The sequence below is a fragment of the Vombatus ursinus genome, unplaced genomic scaffold (assembly GCF_900497805.2).
Source record: "Vombatus ursinus unplaced genomic scaffold, bare-nosed wombat genome assembly UNPS02014798.1, whole genome shotgun sequence".
Classification (NCBI taxonomy): Eukaryota; Metazoa; Chordata; class Mammalia; order Diprotodontia; family Vombatidae; genus Vombatus; species Vombatus ursinus.
The window spans coordinates 82,275,589-82,300,048 of NW_020954576.1; the positions used below are offsets into that span (position 1 = coordinate 82,275,589).

Here is a 24,460-nt window from a genome sequence, read left to right on the forward strand (position 1 = left end):
AGTGTTGGGTAAAGGCTAGGCAGCCAGTCTCAGAGTCAGAAAATTAAGTCTTGCCTTTGATGTATACTGGCGATGTGACTATGGATAGGAAACAACCTGGCAATATTCCAGATAACTCCTTAAGACCACTGGGTGCAGAGAAGGTGCAGATTTGTGTTCACAGAGGGAGGCAGGTGAGATGGAGCCCTGGGCTTGGAGTCAGGAAGACATGAGTTCAAATCTAGCCTTAGACCCTTACTAGCAATATGACCCTGGGCAAGTCACTTAACTTCTGTTTGTCTCCATTTTCTCATCTGTAAAATATATGATAGCATCTATCTCACAGGGTCTTTGTGAGAATCAAATGAGATAATTGAAAAGTGTTTTTAGCACAGTGCCTGGCACATAGTAGGAGTTACATAAATGTACTTTCTCTTCCCTTTCCCCATACCAATGAAATCAGAAGTCCAATGAAAACATTTTGTTATCACGGGTCAGAGGGGGACTGAAATTCAAGCCTTCCTTCCTTGCCTCATGAATCCAGGCACATGTGGTCTCTTCATCAGATAAAAAAGGAACTGCGTAAGCCTGCCCTCTTCTATGAATGGAGTTATAAATAGTGTTTAGTGATGGGCTCTGCTTAAGGGCAATGAAATTTAGAGGCATGGACAGCATTTAGATTCCTTTAACAGCGTATAAACAACTAAGCTTCTCTCCTCTTTAACAAGCATAATTAATTAAAATGAGAGCCAGCATGTCTGTAGCGACAAGGGCCATCTTGATATCAGAAAGGCCTGGATTTAAGTCCAACAGCGGCTGGAAAAGACACCTACCCTCTGAGGGTTCTAGGCCCCTTCCTAAGACTAGACATCTCTTTTTTTTGTACTTCAATAAGTTGTTTCAGCTGCTGTCTCACCCTGGGAGACTCACTCAGTACCTGGTGACTCATCACCCTACAACTACCATTTACCCTGTCGTCTTTTCACCCTGTAATGTCCGTCCCTCCGCCAATGCCAGCCTCCTTCTCCCGTTGGAGAGGTCCTCTCTGGGGTTTCCATTTAGGGGAGGGCCCTAGGATGGCCTAACAGCATTCCCACCCTGGTTCTCTTTATAACTGTCTAGATTTCAACACCATGTCCCTATGGGGGTACTCCCCCTTTACCCCCACCTCTCGTTTTCAGCTCCTTCTTGTGTATTGTCTTCCCCTGGTAGAATGTAAGCTCCTTGAGGGCAGGGACTACCTCTCTTTTTGCTGGTATTTGTATCCCCAATGCTCAGCACAGTGCCTGGCACATAGTAAGAGCTTACTAAATTATTGTTGCATTTTTAAATGCTTGTTGCCCTAAATGTTATAGATAAGTTACAGATCTTTGACACTGGAAGGAGTTTCCTTATTAAAACGTGAGCTGCTTGGTGGCAAGGATTGTTTTTTCTTGATCAGATTCATTTCACCAGCACATAGCACAGTACCTGGTACAAGGTAAAAACTTTATATATGTATGTTTTTATCTACCTATCCAGGTCTAGACTAAGAAAAAAATTACAGTATTTTCAAAAGAAAGCTATCAGATGGCATGCATTCTAAACCACCTCTTAGTTCTGGATTCTACCACTGGATCTTGTATACTAGGGTATTTGCCTCCTGCAATGGAATTTTTCTTTAAAAAAGTGATTTGAGGATCCATTTCATACTCTAAAATGAGGGGGTTGCACAATATGATTGCTATTATTTTCCAGGCACTGTGCTAAGCATTTTCCAAATATTATCTCATTTAATCTTCACAACAACCCTGTGAGGTAGGTGCTGGTATTACCCCCATTTTGTTTTTGTTCAGTTGTTTTTCAGTCATGTCTGACTCTTTATGACCCTATTTAGGGTTTTCCTGGCAAAGATGCTGGACTGGTTTGCCATTTCCTTCTCCAGTTCATTTTACAGATGAGGAAACTGAGGTAAACAAGGTTAAGTGACTTGCCCAGGGTCACACAGCTAAGAAGTGTCTGAGGCCAGATTCGAACTTAGTCTCCTTGACTCTAGGCTTAGTACTCTATCCACTGTGCCACCTAGCTGTCCCCTCCCCATTTTACAGATGAAGAACCTGAGGCAGGTAGAGCTCAAGTGACTTGCTCAGGGTCATGAGGCTAGTAAGTGTCTGAGGCTGTATTTGAAGCCAGGCTTTTCTAACTCCCAGCCTAGTGCTTGCTCCACTGTGCTATCTCATTGCCTATGAGAGGCTTAAGAGACTGGCCCAAGGTCACAAAGGTATTAAGTGTCTGAGAGTCAGGATTTAAACCCAGATTCTCTGAATTCAAATCCAGTGCTTTTCCCACTGTACCACACTGCTTACTGGGGTGACACTGTTCCACAGCTGCTATCTATAGCCTTATTGCTGTAAGTATAGGTGTGAGGGGCAGGTAGACCCTCATTGTGGGTTAGGGGAAAGGAGGAGGAAAGAAAGAAAAAAGAAGAGAGGGTCTTTGTTATGCAATTAACAAAGAATGAGAGACCTTTCAGAGCTATTTTCCGGTAGCCCCAAATTTAACACTACTGGCTATAAAGTACTAAAGCCATGGTGGTTATTCATCTTCAAATCAAATCCCAGGGAGGGTGGGAAAGAACAGTGTCCCCCTAGAGGGGGCCACAGTCAAGATGCTTTACCACCAGGAAGTCTTCCTGAGCCCTCCTATTACAAAGATTTGGCAAGCAGGTTGTTCTCTCCCCCACCACCAAGATGAGCTCTAGGCCCTCTGAGGGGCACCTGGTAAGGTGCCTGGTTCAGAAAGCTCATGAGCCAGATAACTGCTCCAACATTTCCAGGCACTCACAGCCTCTTCCAAAAAGCAGCTTTCTCTTTTGCTGCAGGTCCTCACATGGCTAGCTGGAGGGTGCCTATCCCTGCCCACACCAACAAAAATCTTGAAAATGCCGCAGTTTCAGTTCAATGTTGTTTTCTCCTCTGTTTGACTGTTTACTCAGAGTTGAGATGTCCTCTCAGGTTCCTGAAACCAGGCCAACCCTTCACAAAACCGTGACGGAGGTGAAGGTGGTGTGTGGCACCGTTCTACCTCCCCCACTTCTCCTCCTTCTTTGCTGGTGCCACCCCTGGCCCAGATCCCCTGTTATCTCATTCAAGTCAAGAGACATTTATTCCTGGGAACACCAATCCAAGAAGAAAGAGGGACAGTCCCTGCCCTCAAGAAGCTTATGTTCTAATGGAGGAAGAACAACACATAAAAGGAAGTGAAAAGGGGGTGGGTAGGTCAGAAAAGGTACCAGGAAGCCAGGGGGCATGGTGGAGAAAGTCAGAAGAGTCAGGAGAGGAGGAAAGCCTTGGCTGGCCTGGGTACTTTCCTTAATATGGAGGTTCTTGGAAGAACCAGCCAATCAGAGGAAGGGAGCACAGAGGATAGTGTGAACTTTCAGGGTGAGAAGGCTGCTGTGTCATGGAGAAGAAAGACCAGAGAAGAAAGAATTCATTACATCCTGAATCCTAGGGTTGTGAGGTATTGTGAGCACTGGACTTAGAGTCAGGAAAGAGCTAGGTTTGATTTCCTCCTCACCCCCTTAATGCTTATGAGCAATGTGCCCATGACCAAGCTATGCCTCAGTTTCCTCATCTGTGAAATGGGGAAAATAACTGCACCAAACTCACTGAGTTGTTGTGAGGATCAAATCAGATAATACATGTAAAGACATCTGTTAAACCCCAAAGGGCAACAAAGATGTCTGCTTTCATTTCCTGTATGAACTTGGGCTAGTAAGCTACTTAACTTCTCTGTACCAAGGGGGTTGGATTAGATGGTCTCTAAGATCTATCTAGATCTAGCCTCAGGCACTGTGGCAGAACAGCAGGGGAGATCATGTTGGGGGCTTGGCAGAAGCTGCCTTTCCTGTGAGCCTCAAACCACATTCATGAGCAGCTATGAGTCCCCTACTTGGGACAGGATGGGAGGACCACCTGCAGGGACTCCCTCTGTAAATAGGGCCCCTTGATTAGTCAGAGCTGGAAGAGGAGGCCCCTTGGAATGCGCTAGAGGAAATCCACACCCTGCCTCTGAGTCAGGCCTCTAAGCTTCTTACGCATATGTGGGCAAACATTTTACCTCTCTATTTCTACCATCTGAAAGAGAAACACTCAAAGAGGAAATCTCTACCACTGCATTTATCTGTGATGATGAAGGCGTGACAAAAAGATCCCCGAGAGGGGGAAGTCCAAAGACTCCCAAACCCCATTAAAATAATACCTATAGTCTCTTTCCTTAAACAAATGTTTGGTTAGCTGAGCTACTAACAAGTTAGCAGACTGTCCGAATTGATTCCTTTTCCCTGTTTGTTTTTGGGTCCCACGTCTAAAAAGCGATGAAAGCCCAAAGATGGAGACAGGAGTAGAAAAAGTACTGAGTGGCTACTTAATAATAATAGTTACTATTCACTCCAAATGATACATATGCACTCTAACAAAGCATTGGGCTTTGGTTAAGGAATCTTTTTGCACAGATAACTAAACTCCATTCCCTCTAATCTTATCCTCCTAATTCCAGGAGTTGGCAATTTTAAACACAAACTTAATTTTGGAGCCGGGGACTAAGAAGTTATAGTATTCCTTCTCATAGGTATTTACTCCAGCATTTGTACCATAGCCCTTCAAGCATTCTAAATGTGTCCCCTTTGCCCCTCCTCTCTTCACCAAAGGGAAGAGGTTACTAGAATCTTGACTTTCCATAGGTTGGTTGATGGCTTTTGTTTTTATTTTTTTTTTTTAGGCAATCAGGGGTTAGGTTGTGGACCCTGGGAGAAAATAGACATTAAATTTGGAGTCAGAGAAGTTGGGTCCAAATCCCAGCTCAGTCACTTACTAGCTGATGGCCTTGGGGGAGTCAAACTCCCTGGACCTCAATATTCTTATCTTTAAAATGAGCAGGTTGGACCAGATGAATTCTAACAACCCTTTTAGTCATAAATCACGAGAGAATGCCAAGGGATTGCTGCTATCAGAGCCCTAGAGGGATGGAGAAACCAGAAGAGCAGCTGTGATAAACAATCATTTACTAATAACCCACGATATGCCAAGCACCATGCTGGGGATGCAAATACAAACAAACAAAACAAAACTCTGCTATCCAGTAGATTACATTCTAGTGGGAGCTATGCTTTTTCCTGGCAATTTACACATGCAAGGTCTCAAGATCCTTTCTCTCCTTGGGAAAGAAAGAAAACAGTTGTATTATCACCATTCCTGTTTAACAGATGGGTAAACTGAATCACAGAGCAGTGGGATTAATTTTAGGGTTGAGGTTCAAGATCTCTGAGACAGAGGAACGAACATACGTATATAGGGATGGGACACTATCTAGCGTTCTCTAGAAATTAAAGGGTTTCTGAATTGTGGAGGTGTGACCAGGAAGCAGGAAACATGAGGGTGGGAAATCATAGTATTTGTAATTGGATAGAAACTTAACTACCTTATTTTACAGAGGAGGAAACTGAGGCCCATAGGAGTAAAATGATTACCACAGGATTTGAACCCAGGGCATCTAACGCTAGAGCCAATGGTCTTTTCCCTGTACCAAGCTGTCTCTCTAGAGAAGGGCAGGCACTGAGAGTGGTGGCATTTTTTTTTTCTCCACGGTGTATCATTTCCTGCTACTGTTTCCTGTTGATACGGAGCTAGAAATTGGGGAAGAAAGATTAGACTCTTCCTAAAACTCAGCTTGGATCATGTCGCTTTCCTTCTCAAAACCTTAAGTGGTGATCGAGTTCCTGTAGGATCTCTTTGGGACACAGACCTAGCAGTGGTATTGCTGGATCGAAGGGTATGTACAGTTTAGTAGCCCTTTGGGCACAGTTCCAAATTGTTCTCCAGAATGGTTGGTTCAGTTCAGAACTCCACCAATAATGCATTAGTGTCCCAATTTTCCCGCAACTTTTTCAACATTTATCATTTTCCTTTTCTGTCATGTTAGCCAATCTGATATGTATAAGGTGGTATCTGAGTTGTTTTAATTTGCATTTCTCTAATCAATAGTGATTTAGAGCATTTTTTTCATATAACTATAGACAGCTTTAATTTCTTCATCTGAAACCTGCCTGCTCATATCCTTTGATAGTTCTGTAGGATCAAGACCAGGGCATTTAAGGTCCTTCATAATTTGACCCTAGCCTACTTTTCCTGTCCTGTCATCATGGTTCCCCTAGGATCAGCCTACATTCCTGCCAGACTGTCTACTCACTGTCCCCTGATCCAGTCTCCCATTTTTTTCTTAACCCTTCCTAGCGGTGTGAACCTCTATCAGCCTCAGTTTCCTCATCTGTAAAATGAGGATAATAACAGCACCTACCTCCCAAGGTTGGTGTGAGGATCAAATGAGACAATATTTGTAAAGCACTTTGCAAACATTAAAGCACTATATAAATGCTAACTACTATTGCCCTATTGTCTTACCTCTCTAACTTTGCTCACAGCATTCCTTCCCACCCAGGATGCACTTCCTTTGTTTATTGAGAGCATACAATCTTACTCCTCTCATGAAGCCTTCCGTGGCCACAACTACCTGGATTTATACTCCGTGTGATCTGAATTTCTTTAGTATTTCTCATCTAGAGGGCTGATTGGATCCATCATTTAAAGCCTTTGCAGCTACTACTAGTGATCTTTTCATGTCTCCCCAACTAGATCACAAACTTTGCAGTCCTAGGTTGTCCAGTGGATAGAGTTGGGAAGACCCGAGTTCACCTCTGGCTTCAGACACTTCCTAGCTTTGTGACCCTGGACAAGTCATTTAATTTCTATTCGTCTCAGTGTCATCATCTGTAAAATGGGGATAATAATAGCACCTTATCTTGTAGGGCTATTGTAAGGATCAACAGTGCCTGGTACACAGTAAGTGCTATATAAATGTTAATTATTATTTTTGCCTCTTTTTATCTCACACAACACCTGGCACATAGTAGGTGCTCAATAAATACTTCTTGGTTTAACTGAATTGCTTGTCTTTATGTGAAGCCTGGAATGGACCTTCTAGGCTTTAGGAAAAGAACTCTGAGTTACATCAGGGTAACGGTGGGAAGCCACATACCCAAGGTCACAACCATATCTACTAAACACACAGAAAAGAAAGCTTAAGTCCTTGGCAGAATCAAATGGTTCAACATCAGAATCTGATATGATTTCATCAGTGGAAATGACATCAGAGATGAATTACCACCGGCTCTGCCACTGCCCCCTAAAGACCGTGGGGCCTTTCCCTTGGACTTGCAGCTGAAACCTCCTGCATGTCATCTACCTCATTAGAATGTGCGCTCCAAGAGGGCAGGGACCGTCTTTTCTCTTTGTATTCCCAGCACTCAGCACAGGGCTTTGTACAAAATAAGTGCTTAATAAAATGTTTTATTATTTATTTATTATATAAGTTTATTATATTTATTACATATTCCATTTATTATATAAATTCATTGTTAAGGCTCAAAATCTTACCTTCTACCCCTGCCACATTATGTTAAGCTTCTGTCAGGTCAGATACTACTAATAATACCACTACTAAGTGACCTTTCTATAATTCAATAAGGTTGAGAGAATACTTTACACACATTCTCTCATTTGCCTCCTATAATTGCTGCAGGCATTTTATTATTCTTATTTTACAGATAAGGAAGCCAAACACAGCATTCTATGCACCGTGCCCCTAGCTGCCCTTAGTTCATATGATTATAGCTCGAGGGCTACAAGGGACCTCAGAAGCCATGTAGGACAGGGGTGGGGAACCTGTGGCCACGTGTGGCCTTCTAGGTCCTTGGGTGTGGTCTAGTTCTACAGAACAAATCCTTTTATTAAAGGGATTTGTGTGGATTCAGTCAAAGGGCTGCACTTGAGGACCCAGAGGGCCATATGTGGTCTTGAGGCCCAAGGTTCCCCACCCCTGATCTAGGATAAACCCCCTATTTTACAGTGGAAACTGAGGTCTAGACAAGTTAAGTGATTTGTCTAAGGTCACACTGGTAGTGGGTATCAGAGTCGAGGCTTAAACTCATCTGGGATTGGGTGGGGGGAGATTTGCTTCTTCTCCAACTCTAAGGGGACAGGATCAGCCAAAGACCAGGAACATCTCTGTTGAACTAGAATGGAAGCAGCAGGTGGCTGAAGGGCCCTCTGCTCCATCAAGGGGCCTCCCCTCCCCTCCCGTCATCTCTGGGGGGTGGTAGTGGGCTGATCAATCAACAAGCATTTATTAAGGGCCTACTATGTGCCAGGCTTTGTGCCGGCAGGAGAAGCAGCACCAAGGGCACACAAGCCAGACTAGAGATCAGCTGTGCTAAGTGTTTTACAAATATCACCTCATTCCATCCTTACAACCCTGGGAGGCAGGTGCTGTTACGGTCCCCACTTTATAGCTGAGGAACTCATACAGCTAGGAAGTGTCTGTGGCTGCGTCTGAACTCAGGTCTTTCTGACTGCAGGCCCAGCTCTCTATCCATTGCACCACCCAGCTGCCCGAGGCAGGATTTGAACCCAGCTTTTCCTAACTCCTATACACTGCCTTGCTGTGTTGGAATCTATGGAGTACGTACAAATGGAAGTGAGTCAGAGAGGAACTGGTGAGCTCCATATACCTTATTTCCTTCTGCTCTGAGACATTTTCTGCCTTATCTCTGGACTGTTGCCTGGCACCACTGTGTGTGTGTGTGTGTGTGTGTGTGTGTGTGTGTGTGTGTGTGTGTTCAGCTTGGTTTTATTTTTAATACAGCACAGAACACTGCCCTTCTTTATCACATCACTTAAAGATACACTTCCTGAATCATTCTATTTATAGGGCCCCCTTCAAAAGAAGAATCAGCTTCTCAAATAATATTATAAAATGTTTTAAGTGGCCTTGACAAATTATCTTCATCTATAAAATGAGGATGGTACCTACCTTACAAGGGATGGATGAAATCCTGAGAGGAAAGTGCTCTGCAAACCTTGAAAGAGCCATTTGTCGGCTAGTACTATCTGTGAGATCCTTGGCCATCCCTCCAACACTTACAACCTTGACTCCATCTTCGTCTTTATCTGTGTGTCTGAGTGTTGTGATACTACTTTCCCATACAAACCGGGGGTTCTCTTCAGATAGACCGTGAGCTCAAAAGGAGGACCCAGTTTTTAAACATGGTGTTCCTTATTCTCTGCTCAGCTTTAGGAGTGGGAAGAGCACTGAACTTGTAATTTGAGGAACTGTGCCAAAATTCCAGCTCTGATGCTTGTGACCTTGGCCTTAACTTCCCTAGGCCTCAGTTTCTTCATCTGTAAAATGTGCGTGTGGGGTCTGACTAGATCACTTCTAAGGTTTATTACCCCCCACTTGATTCTTATCGTCTTCACTCCATGCTTCCTTCCCCCCTTTTTCTCCTTTCTTCCTTTTCCTCTCCAACTACACATATGTGGAAGGAGTGGGGAGGGGAAACAGAGACAGAGACAGAGAAAGAGAGAGAGACAGACAGAATGAGAGGAGAGAGCGTCACATGCTATCCAAAAGGGAACCTAATAATGAATAGAGAGGTGGGCTTGGAGTCAGGAAGACTTGAGTTTTCAAATCTCTCCTCAGACACTTAAAAGCTATGTGATCATAGACAAGTCATCTCAATCCCTATGAGCTTTGATTTCCTCATCTGTAAAATGGGGATAATATCTGTGAAATAGACAAGGTTGTTGTGAAGCTCAAATGAGGTGATGTGTGTAAACCTCAACTTAGATGCTAGCTGTTATTGATATTTCCTTTCTAAATCCACAGACTTTGACTCATGATGGAAAATGCTACCCTCATCCAGAGAAAGAACTACAGAGTCCTATGGAGTCTGAATGCACATCAAAGCATACTATTTTCTCTCTCTCTCTTTTTTTTTTGTTTCTTCTTTCTCGTGGTTTTCCCCTTTGGTTCTAATTCTTCTTTACAACATGACTAATGTGGAAATATGTTTAATATGAATGTATATGTAGAGCCTATATCAGGTTGCGCACCGTCTTAGGGAGGAGAGAGGGAAGAGAGGAGAAGAAAATTTAGAATTCAAAATCTTATAGAAGGGAATGTTGAAAACTAAAAATAAATAAATAAATAAATTTTAAAAAATAATAAATCCACAGGCTTTGGCCAGTAGATTTATATCATCCAATCTGCTAACCCATGCATCAGGAAATTGAGTTCAAAAGTGCTAATGTCATTTTACTGAGTATAATGCAGGGTTCAATCATGATAAGAATCCTAGTGTGATCCAAAATGGAGATTCTCTGCCCCAATGGGTCTTGTATTTACATTTACTGCCCCACCTATTTAAACAGTTAAGTAAAGAATGTAGGTAGTCTGACTTTTGTCCTGCTACTGGACTTTGATGACTCTGGAAGACAGAATGAGGCTGTCAACTTTGCCCAACTCTGCCTCACTTCAATCCAATTCACCCACGAGTCAAGACACAGCCTGTGAGATCATTCATTTTTCCTCTCCAAAAATGAAGGACAAGGGGCAGCTTGTTGGCACAGTGGATAGAGCACTGGCCCTGAAGTCAGGAGGACCTGAGTTCAAATCTGGCCTCAGACCAAACACTTGACATTTACTAGCTGTGTGACCCTGGGCAAGTCACTTAACCCCAATTCCCTTAAAATAATAAAAAAAAATTTAAATGAAGGACAAATAACAACAAAGGTGGCATGAGAGCCTAGGCTGTTGAATGACAGAATTTTCAAATACATTTTCTCCCAATCAAGGCATCTTGAAGATTATCCTTGATAAACAGCAAAGTGGTCCAATGGATAGAACACTGGACTTGGAAGTCAGGTAGTGCTGAGTTCAAATCTAGCCTCCTTAGCTGCAGAAGTCACATAACTTCTGTCTGCCTTGGTTTCCTCAGCTGTAAAACGGGCATATTTATTTTTATTTAGTACTCACCCCCAAGGGTCACTGAAAGGATAAAATGAAATAACACAGGTGAAATGCTTTGTAAACCTCAAAATGCTATGTAAGTAATAGTTACTATTATATTAAGATAGCCCTATTTTCTTCACTTCTCTTTGCCACTTTTTGATCATAGGGTGAAGGTGCTGAGAGTTACAGCAAAGAGAGGCAGGAGGATAACTGGGGCTGTGTGCATTTGGAGTCAGAGCACCAGGGTCTGAGTTCTGATCCTACTATCCTTGCCATGTGGCATTTGGCTAGGCACTAATCTATTTAAGCCTTGGTTTTCTCAGTTCTAAGATGAAACGATATTTATTGGTCCTCCTTACTCCACTGAATTGTTGTGAGGAAAGCCTTTTGTAAACCTTAAAATGTTAATGAAATCTGACCTACAATGGTCATTTCTGCATGTTATGTCTCTGGGGCTTGAGATATTTTATTTCAGGGACTATTCTGATGTCCTAGTTTTGCCCTGCCCAGTAATCTCAGGAAACCCTTGTCTGTTTGGTTCCAGTTCTAACTGGGTCATTAGATGTGGTTGTTTGAAAAAATTAAACAAAACAATACAAGCAGCTTTGGCTTGGTTCAACCTCAACCTTGATGCAAAGTTTAAACTATAGGCTGGGCATTTAGCAAATGAATGTACTTGCTCCTCATTTTTTACTTTATGATTTTTATCATGTTCTTGGTAATACATATGGAACCTAAATGCTTTCTTTCCCCTTATGGTATTCAGTGGCAGTAGATGGTACTGGACTTGGAGGCAGAAAGACCTGGGTTCACAGCTTTCCATCTATAGCTTAATTGATGAGCAGCTAAGTCACTTTTTCTTGGCTTCCCTTTCCTCACCTGTAAAATGGGAATATAAAATACCTCTGGCACTCACCTCACAGGGTTATTATGAGGATCAACTGAGATAACACATGTGAATTATGGATCTTAGAGCCTCATGTTATTTTTATTATTGTTGTTATTGGTCTTTTACAGATTTTTTTTTTTGGTTAGGGGTGGGTGGAGAATCTGAGTAGTTCATATCTAAGAGTGCCAGGAAATAATTGCCTGCTCAGGTTGAAATATCAATATCCCCCTTCACTAATAATAATAGCCGACGCATACAGATAGCACTTTACAGCTTACAAAGCACTTTACGTTCACTATCTCAATGTAGGCTTCCAATAGCCCTGTGAATTAGGTAGGATATGTCTAATAATTTCCATTTTATAGACTAGTAAACAGAGACACAAGAAAAACCTAAAGTGACTTGTCCAAGGTCATACAGGCAGGCTTTAATCTCAATTCAATCTAACCTGATCTTAATCCCAGTACTTGTTTCACTACACCATAGGCTATTTCAGAAAACTAGGGGTCTGTGGGGTGGACACTATGGAACCACTCCCACAACTTACAGAATCGCAGATGAAAAAGTTGGAAGAGATCTCAGAGGTCCCCCCAGGTCATTGGGTCATGGATGTAGAACTGGAAAGAGCTTTAGGGGTGATTTGTCCAACTTCATTTTACAGATGAGGAAACTGAGGTCTGTAGAGGGTCATAAGTGAATTTCCCAGGGTCATACAAGTACGAGCAAAACTAGGTCTTCAGGTTTCAAATCTAGCACTCTTGCCATTCTAACAGGAACATAACATTTTGATATCTTTAAGGCCCCGAGAGGCAGCTTCTGTCAATGTAAGCAGTAGCAGAGCCACAGAAATAGCCAGAATAAAGAGGTGCTCGACCTAGGGCTTTATTCTGCCTTCACGATTGTTTTCATGTGGAAATTACCCATAAGAGTAGGGTTGGTGATATGTAATTATATCCCAAAGCCCTATTTGACAGGGGGCATGGCACTCCATCATCAGGTGTAAACACCCAGCAAAATGAGCCATGCAGCCTGGAAGAGGAAGGCTTGGTTTCTAGCTTCCCCAGCGGGGAAGCCACAGTTTCCTTGCTGAGCTGATTCTCCACACAACCATTTTCTGCACTCCTTGGACCGCTCGCTTCTGTAACCTGATCTGAATTCATCTGGAGAAGCTCCAAACCAGAAACTTCTGGGAAAGCAAGCAGATGTTTCATTCTGGATTAACTATTGCCTTGCTGTAGAGAAAACTTCCAGCCAAATCCTAGAAAATTATGCTAACTATAAGTTAGAGGGAAAGGACTCAGAGAATCACTGAGTTTGCAAGTTAGATGGGAGGCCATCTGACCCCAAATCATATCTGAAAAGAATCCCCACTGTAACATAGCCAACACACGGTCGACCGGACTTTGCTTAAAGACTTCCAAGGAAGGGCAACCTACCACCTCCCTAGGTAGCCCATGCCACTTCTGGACAACTTTCATTGTTAAGAAATTTTCTAATAGAAAGCTTAAATTTTTCCCTTTGCAACTTCTGCCCATGGCTCCTAATTCTGCTCTTTAGGGCCAAATAGAGAAAATCTAATCTTTCACCCGCATAACAGGCCTTCAAATGCTTGAAGACATCTGTCATGCACCTCCTCTCTCCTCCCCCCTCCAGGTCTAAATATTCAGCCTAGATATTCTCAGAGTCATTAGATGACACAGACTCAAGGCCCTTCACCATGTTGGTTGCCCTCCCTGGCCTCTGGCCTTCCTTCTCTATGAGCCTCAGTTAATTCATCTATAAAATGAGGGATTTAGGCAGCTGGGTTCTAAGAGCCTTTCGAGGCCTACAGTTGTCTGACTTTATGCTGACTGATGACAGTTCTCTGTGTCTGCAGCTGCACCGAGGCCATAGTGAAAATGAGCCATGAGTTGGCAAGCACAGTCCCCTTTAGGAGGCTTGGTCAAAGTAAGAATTAGACTGGAATTGTGTGTGTGTGTGTGTGTGTGTGTGTGTGTGTGTGTGTGCGTGTAAAAATTTTAAAAATATATTTTCACACACATATATAAACATATACATATATATTGGTATACACATATATGTGTATATAAGTATATACACATATATACATGTATATATGATGTTTTTCTTTAGCCCTCAGATTTATCAGTTAACATTTCTGGGAGAAGGGAAAGGAAGTATGCCTTACATATTATCTCTTTGATCTTCCCAGCAGACCTGGGAAGTAGATAGTGCATGGATTTTTTTACCCTCATTTTGCACATAAGGAAACTGAGATTTCAGGGAGGTTAAGTGACTCACAGACAGAAGCATCAGTCAGGATTTGAACTCAAGTTGTTTGGCTCCCAGGCTAGAGTTTATTCTACTAAGCCAAGCTGCTACTTCTCACTGTCGTCTAGTATTTGTTATGCAAAGCACTACAGTGGGAATAGACAAGGTGTCCCCAAAGTCCTAGTGCAGCTTTAAGCTACTAAAGATTAAAGGCTTCCAGAGTAGGGGCTTCCACCACTTCCCTAAGTAGCCCATGCCGCTTTTGGACAACTTCAATTGTTAGGAAACTTTTTAATAGAAAATACATTTTTCCCTTTGCAACTTCTGCCCACAGCTCCGCATTCTGCCCTCTGGGGCCAAACAGAGCAAATCTAATTCTCGTTGGAATAGCAGGCCTACTTAAGTGCTAAGACTTGAGGGACACACCCTGTGTCAAGAGAAGATACAGCCGTCCCTGTTCTCCAGTTGCTTATGATCTAAGAGGAAAAATCTCTCCCCCCACTTCCCCTCCCCGCTCTGTTCTTCTCTCTCTCTCTCATACACACACACACACACACACACACACACACACACACACACACACTTCTATTAGAAGAGGAAATTTTTAAGAATAACAGAAAGAAACCAAATTCTGGCAGGAGAGAGGACAACGCTAGAGGGGCCTCTCTCATGGCTGGGCCACGGTGTCCACCTTCTGGCAGGGTCGTCCTTCAATCCACTTTATATCAGATTCCACAGGCACATGCATAGGGTGGACAGCAGGTAAGGAGGTGAGTGTGAAGGAGGCAAGTTTGTGTTTGGCTCCCCTTGCACCCTCTCCTTTACCTTCCCCTTCAAGCCCATTCCTACTTCTTCCCTCGGCCTCAGGCATCCAGAGCCTTGCGCTTCTTCCTGTTCTCCTCCATCAGTCACTTAACCACTCTGAACCTCAGTTTTCTCATCTGAAAAATGGAGATGACAATAGCACTTGACATCACAGGGCTACTGTGAGGATTGAATGAGATCACAAGGCTCATACAGCCAGAGCTGAGAAGCAACCATCTAGCCCAACCCCCTCATTTTATAGATGAGGAAACTGAGGACCAGACAAGTTAAGCAAATTGCTCAAATTTATACAACTAGTAGGCAACCACATCTAGTGGTGGGATTTGAACCCTTTAGTCCAGGAGTGGGGAATCTGAGGCCTTGAGGCCACATGTGGCCCTCTAGGTCCTCAAGTGCAATCCTTTGATTGAATCCAAACTTCACATAACAAATCTCCTTAATTTTGTTCTATAAAACTTGGACTCAGTCCAAAAGCTGCACCCAAGGATCTAGAAGGCCACATGTGGCCCCCAGGCCGCAGGTTCTCCACCCCTGCTTTAGTCCTTCAAATATTTAAAGACAGTTATCATATTTCAACTGAGTCTCCCTTTCTCCAGGTAAATATCCCCGGTTCCTTCAAACAGATCCCCATTCACTGAATGAACTAAGGATGCAAAAAGTAAGCATAAATGGTAAATGGCTGAACAAATTATTGTATGTGGGCTGCAAGGGCATATTATAGTGCTGTCAGAAATAACACACATGGGGAATTTAGAGAAACATGGGAAGACTTGAATGAACTGATGCAGGGCGAAGTAGGAGGAACCAGGAGAACAATATGCATGGTAGTCATGATAACACTGAAACGAAGCCAAACACTGAATCATTGCACTTGACCAATCTTGGCCCCAGAGGAGACATGTGGGAGCACCTCTTCCCACAGTGCAGAGGTAGGGGGTGATGATGAATGATCACACAGAGAGGTGGAGGAACTAGGCCTTGAACCCAGGCTCAGACTCAAAGTTCAGTGGTCTTTCCATGACTATGTGCTGAAATCCCTTAGGACAGAGGCTGATGGCCCACAACAGCCAATGAATCTAACGTCTGTGGGCCAAAGGTCAAGTAGTACATTCACTAAATACCTCTAAGGTCCAGTCAAGGTCTAAACCTACGATTCCCATTTTTGTCAACTTACTGACATTCTCAGAACACCTCATTCACAGGTTGGTATTGCCTGAGAGGTCAAGAACGTGTAGAGGCTTGTTTTCTCCTGCTAAAAATGAGCTCTGGTATTTCAGGCATCCAAAAATAAGGTAACAAACAATGTTTTTCAGCCCTCTGGGCTGTGGCCCCAAACCAGTTCTGTTTGTTTTCGCACGTTTTTAGAATTTTTCCTCCTCCATCAGATATTTCCTTCCTTCCTACTCAGAATATTCATTTTAATAACAAAAATATTTGGGCTGAAATAATTATTCAGGGTAATCGGTCTGTGACTTCCCCCCAACTGCTCTCCTTGGTAATGTCCAGACTTGGTGTGCTGAAAAGAGCACTGATCTTTGGACCAAAAGACCTGGGTTGCAGCTACGGCAGGTCACTTTACCTGAGTCTCAGTTTTCTTGTTTGTAAAATGGGGATAATACTCCTGTAGCACCTGCCTAAGCAACATGAGAGACAGTATGGTGTAATGGTTAGAGAAATGTCCTCAGAGCCAGAGTGACCTGGCTTCAAGTCCTTCCTCTGAGCCATAGGAGCTCTGTGACCCTGAGCAAGTCACTTTATTTTTCAGGACTCCTAGGCAACAATCTAAGACTATAAGTTACAAAAGAAGTGCTGACCTGCACTCGTGAAGGGACTTTCCTCAGCTGGGAATTCCCTATACCAAAGAAATCACAGGTCCAGTCCAGCATCTATCTCACAGGGCTATTGTGAGGATCAAATCAAAAGGATGTATTTGAAACACTAAATAACTGTTAGCAAATCACCCTTATGAGTCTCAATATCCTCATCTGTAAAATGTGGATAATAAAATTTGCAGGGTCAAGAGAAAAGCTTGTAATCCTTAAAGCATCGAAGAAACAATATTATTGTCAACACCCCCAGCATCAAAGAGACAAAATTTCTATACTTTTTCACAGAATTTCAGAGTTGGAAGGGACAACAGGGATCTTCTAGACATTCATTCATTCACTCAATAAGCGTTTTTTTTTTTTTAGGCAATTGGGGTTAAGTGACTTGCCCAGGGTCACACAGCTAGTAAGTGTCAAGTGTTTGGTCTGAGGCCGGATTTGAACTCAGGTCCTCCTGACTTCAGGGCCAGTGCTCTATCCATTGTGCCACCTAGCTACCCTAGGGTTTCTTCTTCTTCTTCTTTTTTAAATTATTTTTAAATTAAGATTTTAATGGAATGATAAGCACATTTAAAACACAGGAAATTTAACAAGTACATTCAAATGCTTACATTATACATTTACAACCATGTGAAATGTATGAAGTCATATGTCTATGTATGCTTTATATTTGGTAACTTTGTATAACCAGCACTTACTATGACTATTTTCTAAACACCATTTCATAATATGATCATTTGACAAGTAGTACCGTTTCCCCTGCAAGATACTATAAGTTCTGTTCGTACTGAGAATATTCAACAAAAACCACTTATCCTTAAATGTTTATTTTAAGCTCATGTTCTATCAAGAGAAGTTATTCAATTCGTAACACATGAATTTCTTGGTATCAGGCCAGCTTGTTTGGTGTATAGTCTTCAGTGGCTCATAATAAATGAGGCAGTAGAAAGAATGTAAGGATGAGAATTCTGATGACTTAATTCTTCACACAATAGATGAAATCACAGCACACAGTGATTGCAGATAATTATGCTAAAAATCTGATCATTTTGAAAGCACTCATTTAAAATGCTTAAGTTTGACCATCTTGAGCAGGGCACTAGAACTTCTTCAGCAGGACAGTGACACGGTCAGACCAATGCCTCAGAAAAAAATCACTTTGGTACCTTTGCGTGGAGGCGAGATTGGAGAAGGGAGAACCTGACGACTGGGAAACCCACCGGAGCTTATTTCAAGAAACTAGATGAGATGTGACAACGCCCTGAATTAGGATGATGGTCTTGGGAGTAGACAGAAGGGAACAGAGCCAAGCCAACAGAGTCATTCTCCCTGGTGGAAGCAGAATCAACAAGAATTTTCAAGTCATTATACACTATACCTAAAAATTCTCTTTGTAATGTATAGGGGTAAGTAGTGGTCATTTGTTGTTGTTGTTGTTACTGTTATGATGGTCATTTAGAGTTTGTGTGAAGACCTCTGAGTCGGGGGTGGGCGGGTGAAGGAAGCCACTGAGGTAGCCCATTCTAATTTCTGCCAGCTCTGATTGTTAGGAAGGGCAGCTAGGTGACACAATGGATAAAGTGTTCAAATCTGGCCTCAGACACTTACTAGCTATGTGACTCTGGGTCATTTAACCCTGTTTGCCTCAGTTTCCTCACTTGTAAAATGAAATGGAGAAGGAAATGGCAAGCCACTTCAGTACCTTTGACAAGTAAACCCCCAAAAGAGGTGATGAAGAATTGGAAATGAATGAAACGACTGAATGACAACAAAAAATTTTTAGGAAGCTCTTCAAGCCTAAATTTGCCTCTGGTAACTTCCATCCATCACTGTGAGTTCTGCTCTTTGGAACCAAGCAGAGCAAGTCTAATCTCTCTTTCACGAGACAGTGCTTCTAATACTTGAAGACAACTATCATATCTTCCTTCCTAGTCTTCTCTCCTCAAGGCTAAACATCCCCAGTTCCTTCAAATGGTCTTCATATGGCATGGAATAAAGGCCCTTCATGACTCTCCTCTGGTCATTTCCCACTTTATCAATGCCCTTTCTAGGATGTGGGACCCAAAACTGAACAACCTATGGTCTGAGCAGGGCAGAGTACAATAGTTCTAATAAAATACTTGGTTGAAGAAATTAAAGCTAATGGCTAATTCCCCAGTACAGTAGTCAAAGGATATGAACAAATAGTTCTTTCATTTGCAAACTATTAATAACTATATGAATGTTCCAATTCACTAATAATAAGAAAAATGCAAATCAAAATAGCCCCAAGGTTCCATTTTATACTCTGCAAATTAGCAAAGACAAAAGATGGAAACAGTCAATAATAGAAGTGTTGTAGAGAGGCAGGAACACTAATTTATTGTTGGTGGAGCTGTGAATTGATACAACTATTCTGAAAAGCAATTTGGAATTATGCAAATGAAATTACTAAAATGTCCATACCCTTTGCCTCAAAGATTTCACTGCTAAGCATATGCCCCAAGGATGTCATTGACAAAAAGAAGTGTTTCATATGCAACAAGATATTTATGGTAGGACTCTTATAGTAGCAAAGAACTAGAAATAAAGGAGATGCACATTGACAGGAGACTGTCTAAACTAGAGCTGCACAACTCGTAACTTCTTTGGGCCTCAGATAGGCTAGACTAGAGACAAACTGATAGTTGATTGTCTTGGGTCACACGACAAATAGGAGAGTGTGCAGTGGCAACCCTACATTATTCATGGGCCACAGAAGTCGCATGCAGTCCTTAGGTTGTATGTTGTGCAGGCCTGTCTAAACAAGTCTATGTGCTATAAGAAATGATGAGCATGATAAATACAGAGGACAGAGAGCCTCATGTGAACTGATCAAAGTAAACAGCCCAGTCAAACAATATACACAATGCGGAATATAAAAAGAAAAAAAAAACACTACTAAAGAATTAAAACTGGGGCAGCTAGGTGGCACAGTGGATAGAGCACCGGCCCTGAAGTCAGGAGGACCTGAGTTCAAATCCAGCCTCAGACAAACACTTGACACTTACTAGCTGTGTGACCCTGGGCAAGTCACTTAACCCCAATTGGCTAAAAACAAACAAATAAATAAAAAGAATTAAAACTGAATGCTATGAAATTATAAAATACAAGATTGGCCCCCAAAAAGGGACATGAGAAGAAACTTCCCCCTGCTATTCTGCAGAGGCTAGAGTCCAAGTGTGGGAAGGAACATCGCATATAATATCAGACTTCTTAAAAAACGTGTTTTAATAATTTTTTTCCTCTTCCTCATTTTCTTTCTTTCTTTTTTTAAAATGCCTTTGTTTTAAGGGATAACTCTTTGGAAAGGGGTAGAAGAGGGATAGAGGGGGAAATCTGGGCAATGTATAAACAAAAGATATCAATAAGATATATTTAAAATAAATTAATGGCTAAAAATGGGTCTCTTTGGTGATTAATGCACTTCATTCATCCACACTGCTGTAGTCCCCTATTGCTATAAATAGATTCCATGTGTGCTCTAAACAATGGCCACTAGAAGCCATAGCTAAGAATGTTCAGTCCTAGTGTGCCCACGGCTCCAACTGGAGGAGGGCTTTTATCAGAAGGAGCTCCGGCAATAGCCTAGTCTTCAGGCCCTACGTAAATTAAAATCATAGCATGAGTTACTTTCAGAAACAAACCTACCAAGAGCTGGGCTGTAGATATGCTTTCTGATTTAACCATTCCATGGAATTTGTTTTTCTTGAATGAATATAACATCTGCCCTTAGATCAATAAACGGTTTCCATGTTGTTATGATACCATGGTAACCTTGTGCAGTAAAAGACACAAATCTAATGGTGTACTAACTTCCTTTCATCGGAGCACACACAGTTTCCTCTTTTTCTACAATGAGTCACTTTCCCCCGTTCACTGGGCTGATAATCCAGAGAGCTGAGGGATGGCTGTGGTGATGTCGTTAGGACTGGACTGAGCTGTTTACTCAGTGGTCAGGATTCCCTATAACAGCAACGTCCCAGATTCCTCCCACTGCTCTGTTCCTCAATTCTGGTGGTTTTATGGTCCTAGACAAAATTTCTTCTGATAAAGTACAGACTATACTGGCCTCACACATTCAAGTCAAATCAAGTCAACAAGCGTTTATTAAGTACTTATTACGTGCCAGGCAAATTTGATCCTCTGAGATCCTTTCCAGTTCTGAGATTTTGTGTTTCCTTCCCAGCCATCCCATCATCTTCACTTCCCCCTACTGGAACCTTGAACTCCATCTCCGGAACCAGCCTGGGCTCTGATAGGTCAGCTTTGACTCATCTTGTTTGGATCCTGGCCATCTCCACGCCATGCCTGGCAAATGTACCCTCCTCTCCTTTTCCATCTCCTCTTTATGTACTATCTTCTCCCTTTAGAAAATGTAAGCTTCTTGAGGGCAGGATCTGTCTTGCTTGTTTATATTTGTATTCCCATAATTGACAGTGCCGGGCACTAGAAGAAGCTAGGTGGCACAGTAGATAGAGTACTAGGCCTGGAGTCAGGAAGACCTAAGTTCAAATCTGACCTCAGTCTCTTACTAGCTGTGTGATTCTGGGAAAGTCACTTAACCCTGTTTGCCTCAGTTTCCTCATCTATAAAATGAGCTGGAGAAGGAAATAGCAAACCACTCCAGGATCTTTGCTAAGAAAACCCCACAGACAATACTGACATGCTAAGGTCCACAGGGTCAGGAAGAGTGGAACGTGACAGAGTAATCAAAACAACAGCATTAGTAAATGCCTAATAAATGCTTTACCTATCTTTCCCATGATCTGGGCATTTCCCTGTTTCAGTTGGTGGCTCTTGGCCACTTTGACACCCCTTTGTGGTGTGGTGCTTACTCCCACTTCTCAAAGGCTTTACTAGTAGAAGGCAAGGTCTGGCAAGGTCTGGCAAGGCCAACCAAGCTGGAATGACTTAAGAGTATGGACCAGCCAATGGACCGTGTGAGAATCTGCCCAGCAGATTTTGAAGAGGCCCGTCTCCAGAGGGTTGGTCACCAGGGGATGAACTATTTGGAACACAGAAGCTCATGAAGAATGTGTACTAAGGTATTAGTAGGGGATGGATATCTGCTTCATTGGAAAGACTGATCGAATGAATCACAGGTCTTTGGGAGCACTAAAACTGTCAGAACACATGCAATGTTAGGCTGGAAAAGCTCTTGGGAAGGGAAACCAAAATGCTGGATGTAAAGGCTGCAAAGTCAAAGAGAACAGAGGACCCCCGCCATCAGGACTCTGTGAAGGTCTGTCTCTCAGTCACTTACCTAGCGCTCCTTGACAGATGTCCGTGCGGGTTGCTCCTTCAATAATAAACTGGGGATCGGAACAGATCTCCTGAGAACAAGAGCCATGAAGTACCGTTAGCGGTAGTGTTCTCCCCCGCCAGGGTCCAATTACCATCTAATTAAGCTGTTTAATTTCTTATCAGGGGAAACCCTCCCTTGGGGGCGTGATACCTACAGGACTTTTAGGCATTATCTTGTATGGTTTAGTCAAACAGCGATTGGTCAAGAATATGACATGATGTTAGGTAAGTCTTGGTCTTTGCCCTCCTGGACCTTATCCCTCTCCTGGAGGATAGGACTGAAGCACAAACAGCTACCATTTCTATAGTATATATTATTTCACATATGGTATCTCATTTGATCTTCACAGGTGAAGTGCTATTATTATTCCTATTTTATAGATGAGAAAACTGAGGCTGAGAAAGGTTAAGTGACTTTTCTAAGGTGATACAGCTAATACGTGACTGAGGCAGGATTTGAACTCAGGTATTCATGATTTAAATCCAATAAAATGTCCACTTTGCCATCTAGTTGCCTAATAAATATAATGCCTCAAAAAATTACATGATAAATGAATCTGAGAAGTGCAGAAAAAATGATCTATGAGGACATAGGGAAAAATATCATCAGTCACTGAAGGGACTAGGGAAGGCTTTATGGAGGGGGTGGCATATGATTTCAGCTTAAAAGGATGGATAGGAATTCAACAGGTAAAGAAGTCAGAGTAGAACATTCTAGAAACAGGAAAAAGCATGATCAAAAATACAGGGGCAAGAGTCTGAAACGTGCATGGGGGATGGCAAATAGTTCAGTTCTGCAGGAGCCTCCAGTATGTAGAAGGGAGTACTAAATTAAGAGATAAAGCCCCAAAGGAAAAGTGGCACCAAATTGTGGGAGGCCTTGGATGAGAGGTAAAAGAATCATAACTTTTAATTGCCTAAGTCATAGGGAGCCAAAGAGAAGTTTGAGCAGAAGAGTGATGGGACCAGATTTGTACCTAAGGAAGATTTGTGTGGCAGCAGCACGAAGGAGGCAGTGAGAGCATAATAATAATAATAGGTAACATTTATATAGTAAGGTTTGCTACTGTTGTTCAGTCATTTCAGTCATGAAACCCCCTTTAAGGGTTTTCTTGGCAAAGATATTGGAATGGTTTGCCATTTCCTTCTCCAGTTCATTTTACAGTTGGGGAAATTCAGACCCTTGTCCAGTGTCACACAGCTAGCAAGTGCCTGAGGCAGGATTTGAACTCAGATCTTCCTGACTCCAGACCCAGCTCTTTTCCATGGTGCCACCTAGAATCAGGAGGAACAGACAAAGATGGCTTGATGCAAGGAAAAGCTTCCTACCAATTAGAGCCACCTCCCAAAGTAGAATGGGCTACTTAGGGAGGAAGCAGGTTTCCTTCCCTTAAAAGTTTTTAAGCAAGAGCTAGACTGCTTGACACGTCTTTTACAGAGGGGATTCTTTTTTCATGTAGAGATGATCTCCTGTCATTCCCTTTAATAACAACTCACTTTTTTTTTTTTAGTAGCTCATCTTCCCATAGTGTTCTACAATGTACAACAACCCTGTGAGGCAGGCTGTGTAAGTACTGTCATCCCTTTTTACAGATGAGGCTGAGAGAGGGAAGTGATGTGTCCAGTCACACAACTGTCCGAGTGCTTGTCTCCCATCTTGACTCTAATGGCCTTCTTCCACCTGCTCACGCCCCCTCCCTCCACTTTAACATGCTAACCTCCCCCAGTGGAATATAAGCTCCTTGAGAGCAGGGACTGTCTTTCTTTTTGCCTGTACCCCCAGAATTTAGTGCAATGCCTGGCATATACTGAGTGCTTAAAAAATGCTTGCAGACTAGATGAGCCAGTAGCTACTTAGCTTCTTCTGACTCCCACTCCAGTGTCCCCTTTATTACACCACACATACACTTTTCCTTTGCCTGAAATCCTCTCTTCTCCCCTTTACCGACCTAAATCCTTACCCATTCTTTGCTAAGTCCTCCCTCGTCTTTTCTGTTTCTTTATTAATCTCCCTCCCCTCTGAGAATGTATTGTCTGTACCTTTACCACTTCTATACTGTACAATTGGGTATCATTCATTACAGTTTTCTGTGCATGTTATAGTTGAAAGAATGTTTGAATTTGAGTCAAGAGAGATCTGTGTTAAAATCCTGCCTCAGGCACCTGCTAGATTGTGTGACCCTGGGCAAGTCACTTGACCGCTGCCTGCCTCAGTGTCCTCAACCATAAAATGGGGATAAAAATATCACCTATCTCCCAGGGTGGTTATGAGGCTCAAATCTACTGTTTGTAAAGTGCTTTGCAAATGTTAAAGAGTTATAAGTGTGAGGTATTATCAATTCTAATCTTGTTTCTTAGGATGGTAGAATGTAAGCTCCCTGAGGGCAAGAACTGTCTCATTTTTAGATTTGCATTCCCTCCTGTCCCCTCCCCCAACTAGAACATTGCAAGGATTTAA

At 42.5% G+C, this 24,460-nt stretch overlaps 1 protein-coding gene across 1 annotated transcript in view; it reads right to left on the reverse strand.

The window, feature by feature from the left end:
- Window positions 1-24,460, reverse strand: part of LOC114049816 (calpain-2 catalytic subunit) — an 87,860-nt gene that overhangs the window by 54,507 nt on the left and 8,893 nt on the right. Inside the window, exon 2 of the mRNA XM_027871234.1 lies at window positions 21,962-22,031. Coding sequence (XP_027727035.1) covers window positions 21,962-22,031 — 70 coding nt within the window. The remainder of the gene's footprint in view (window positions 1-21,961; window positions 22,032-24,460) is intronic.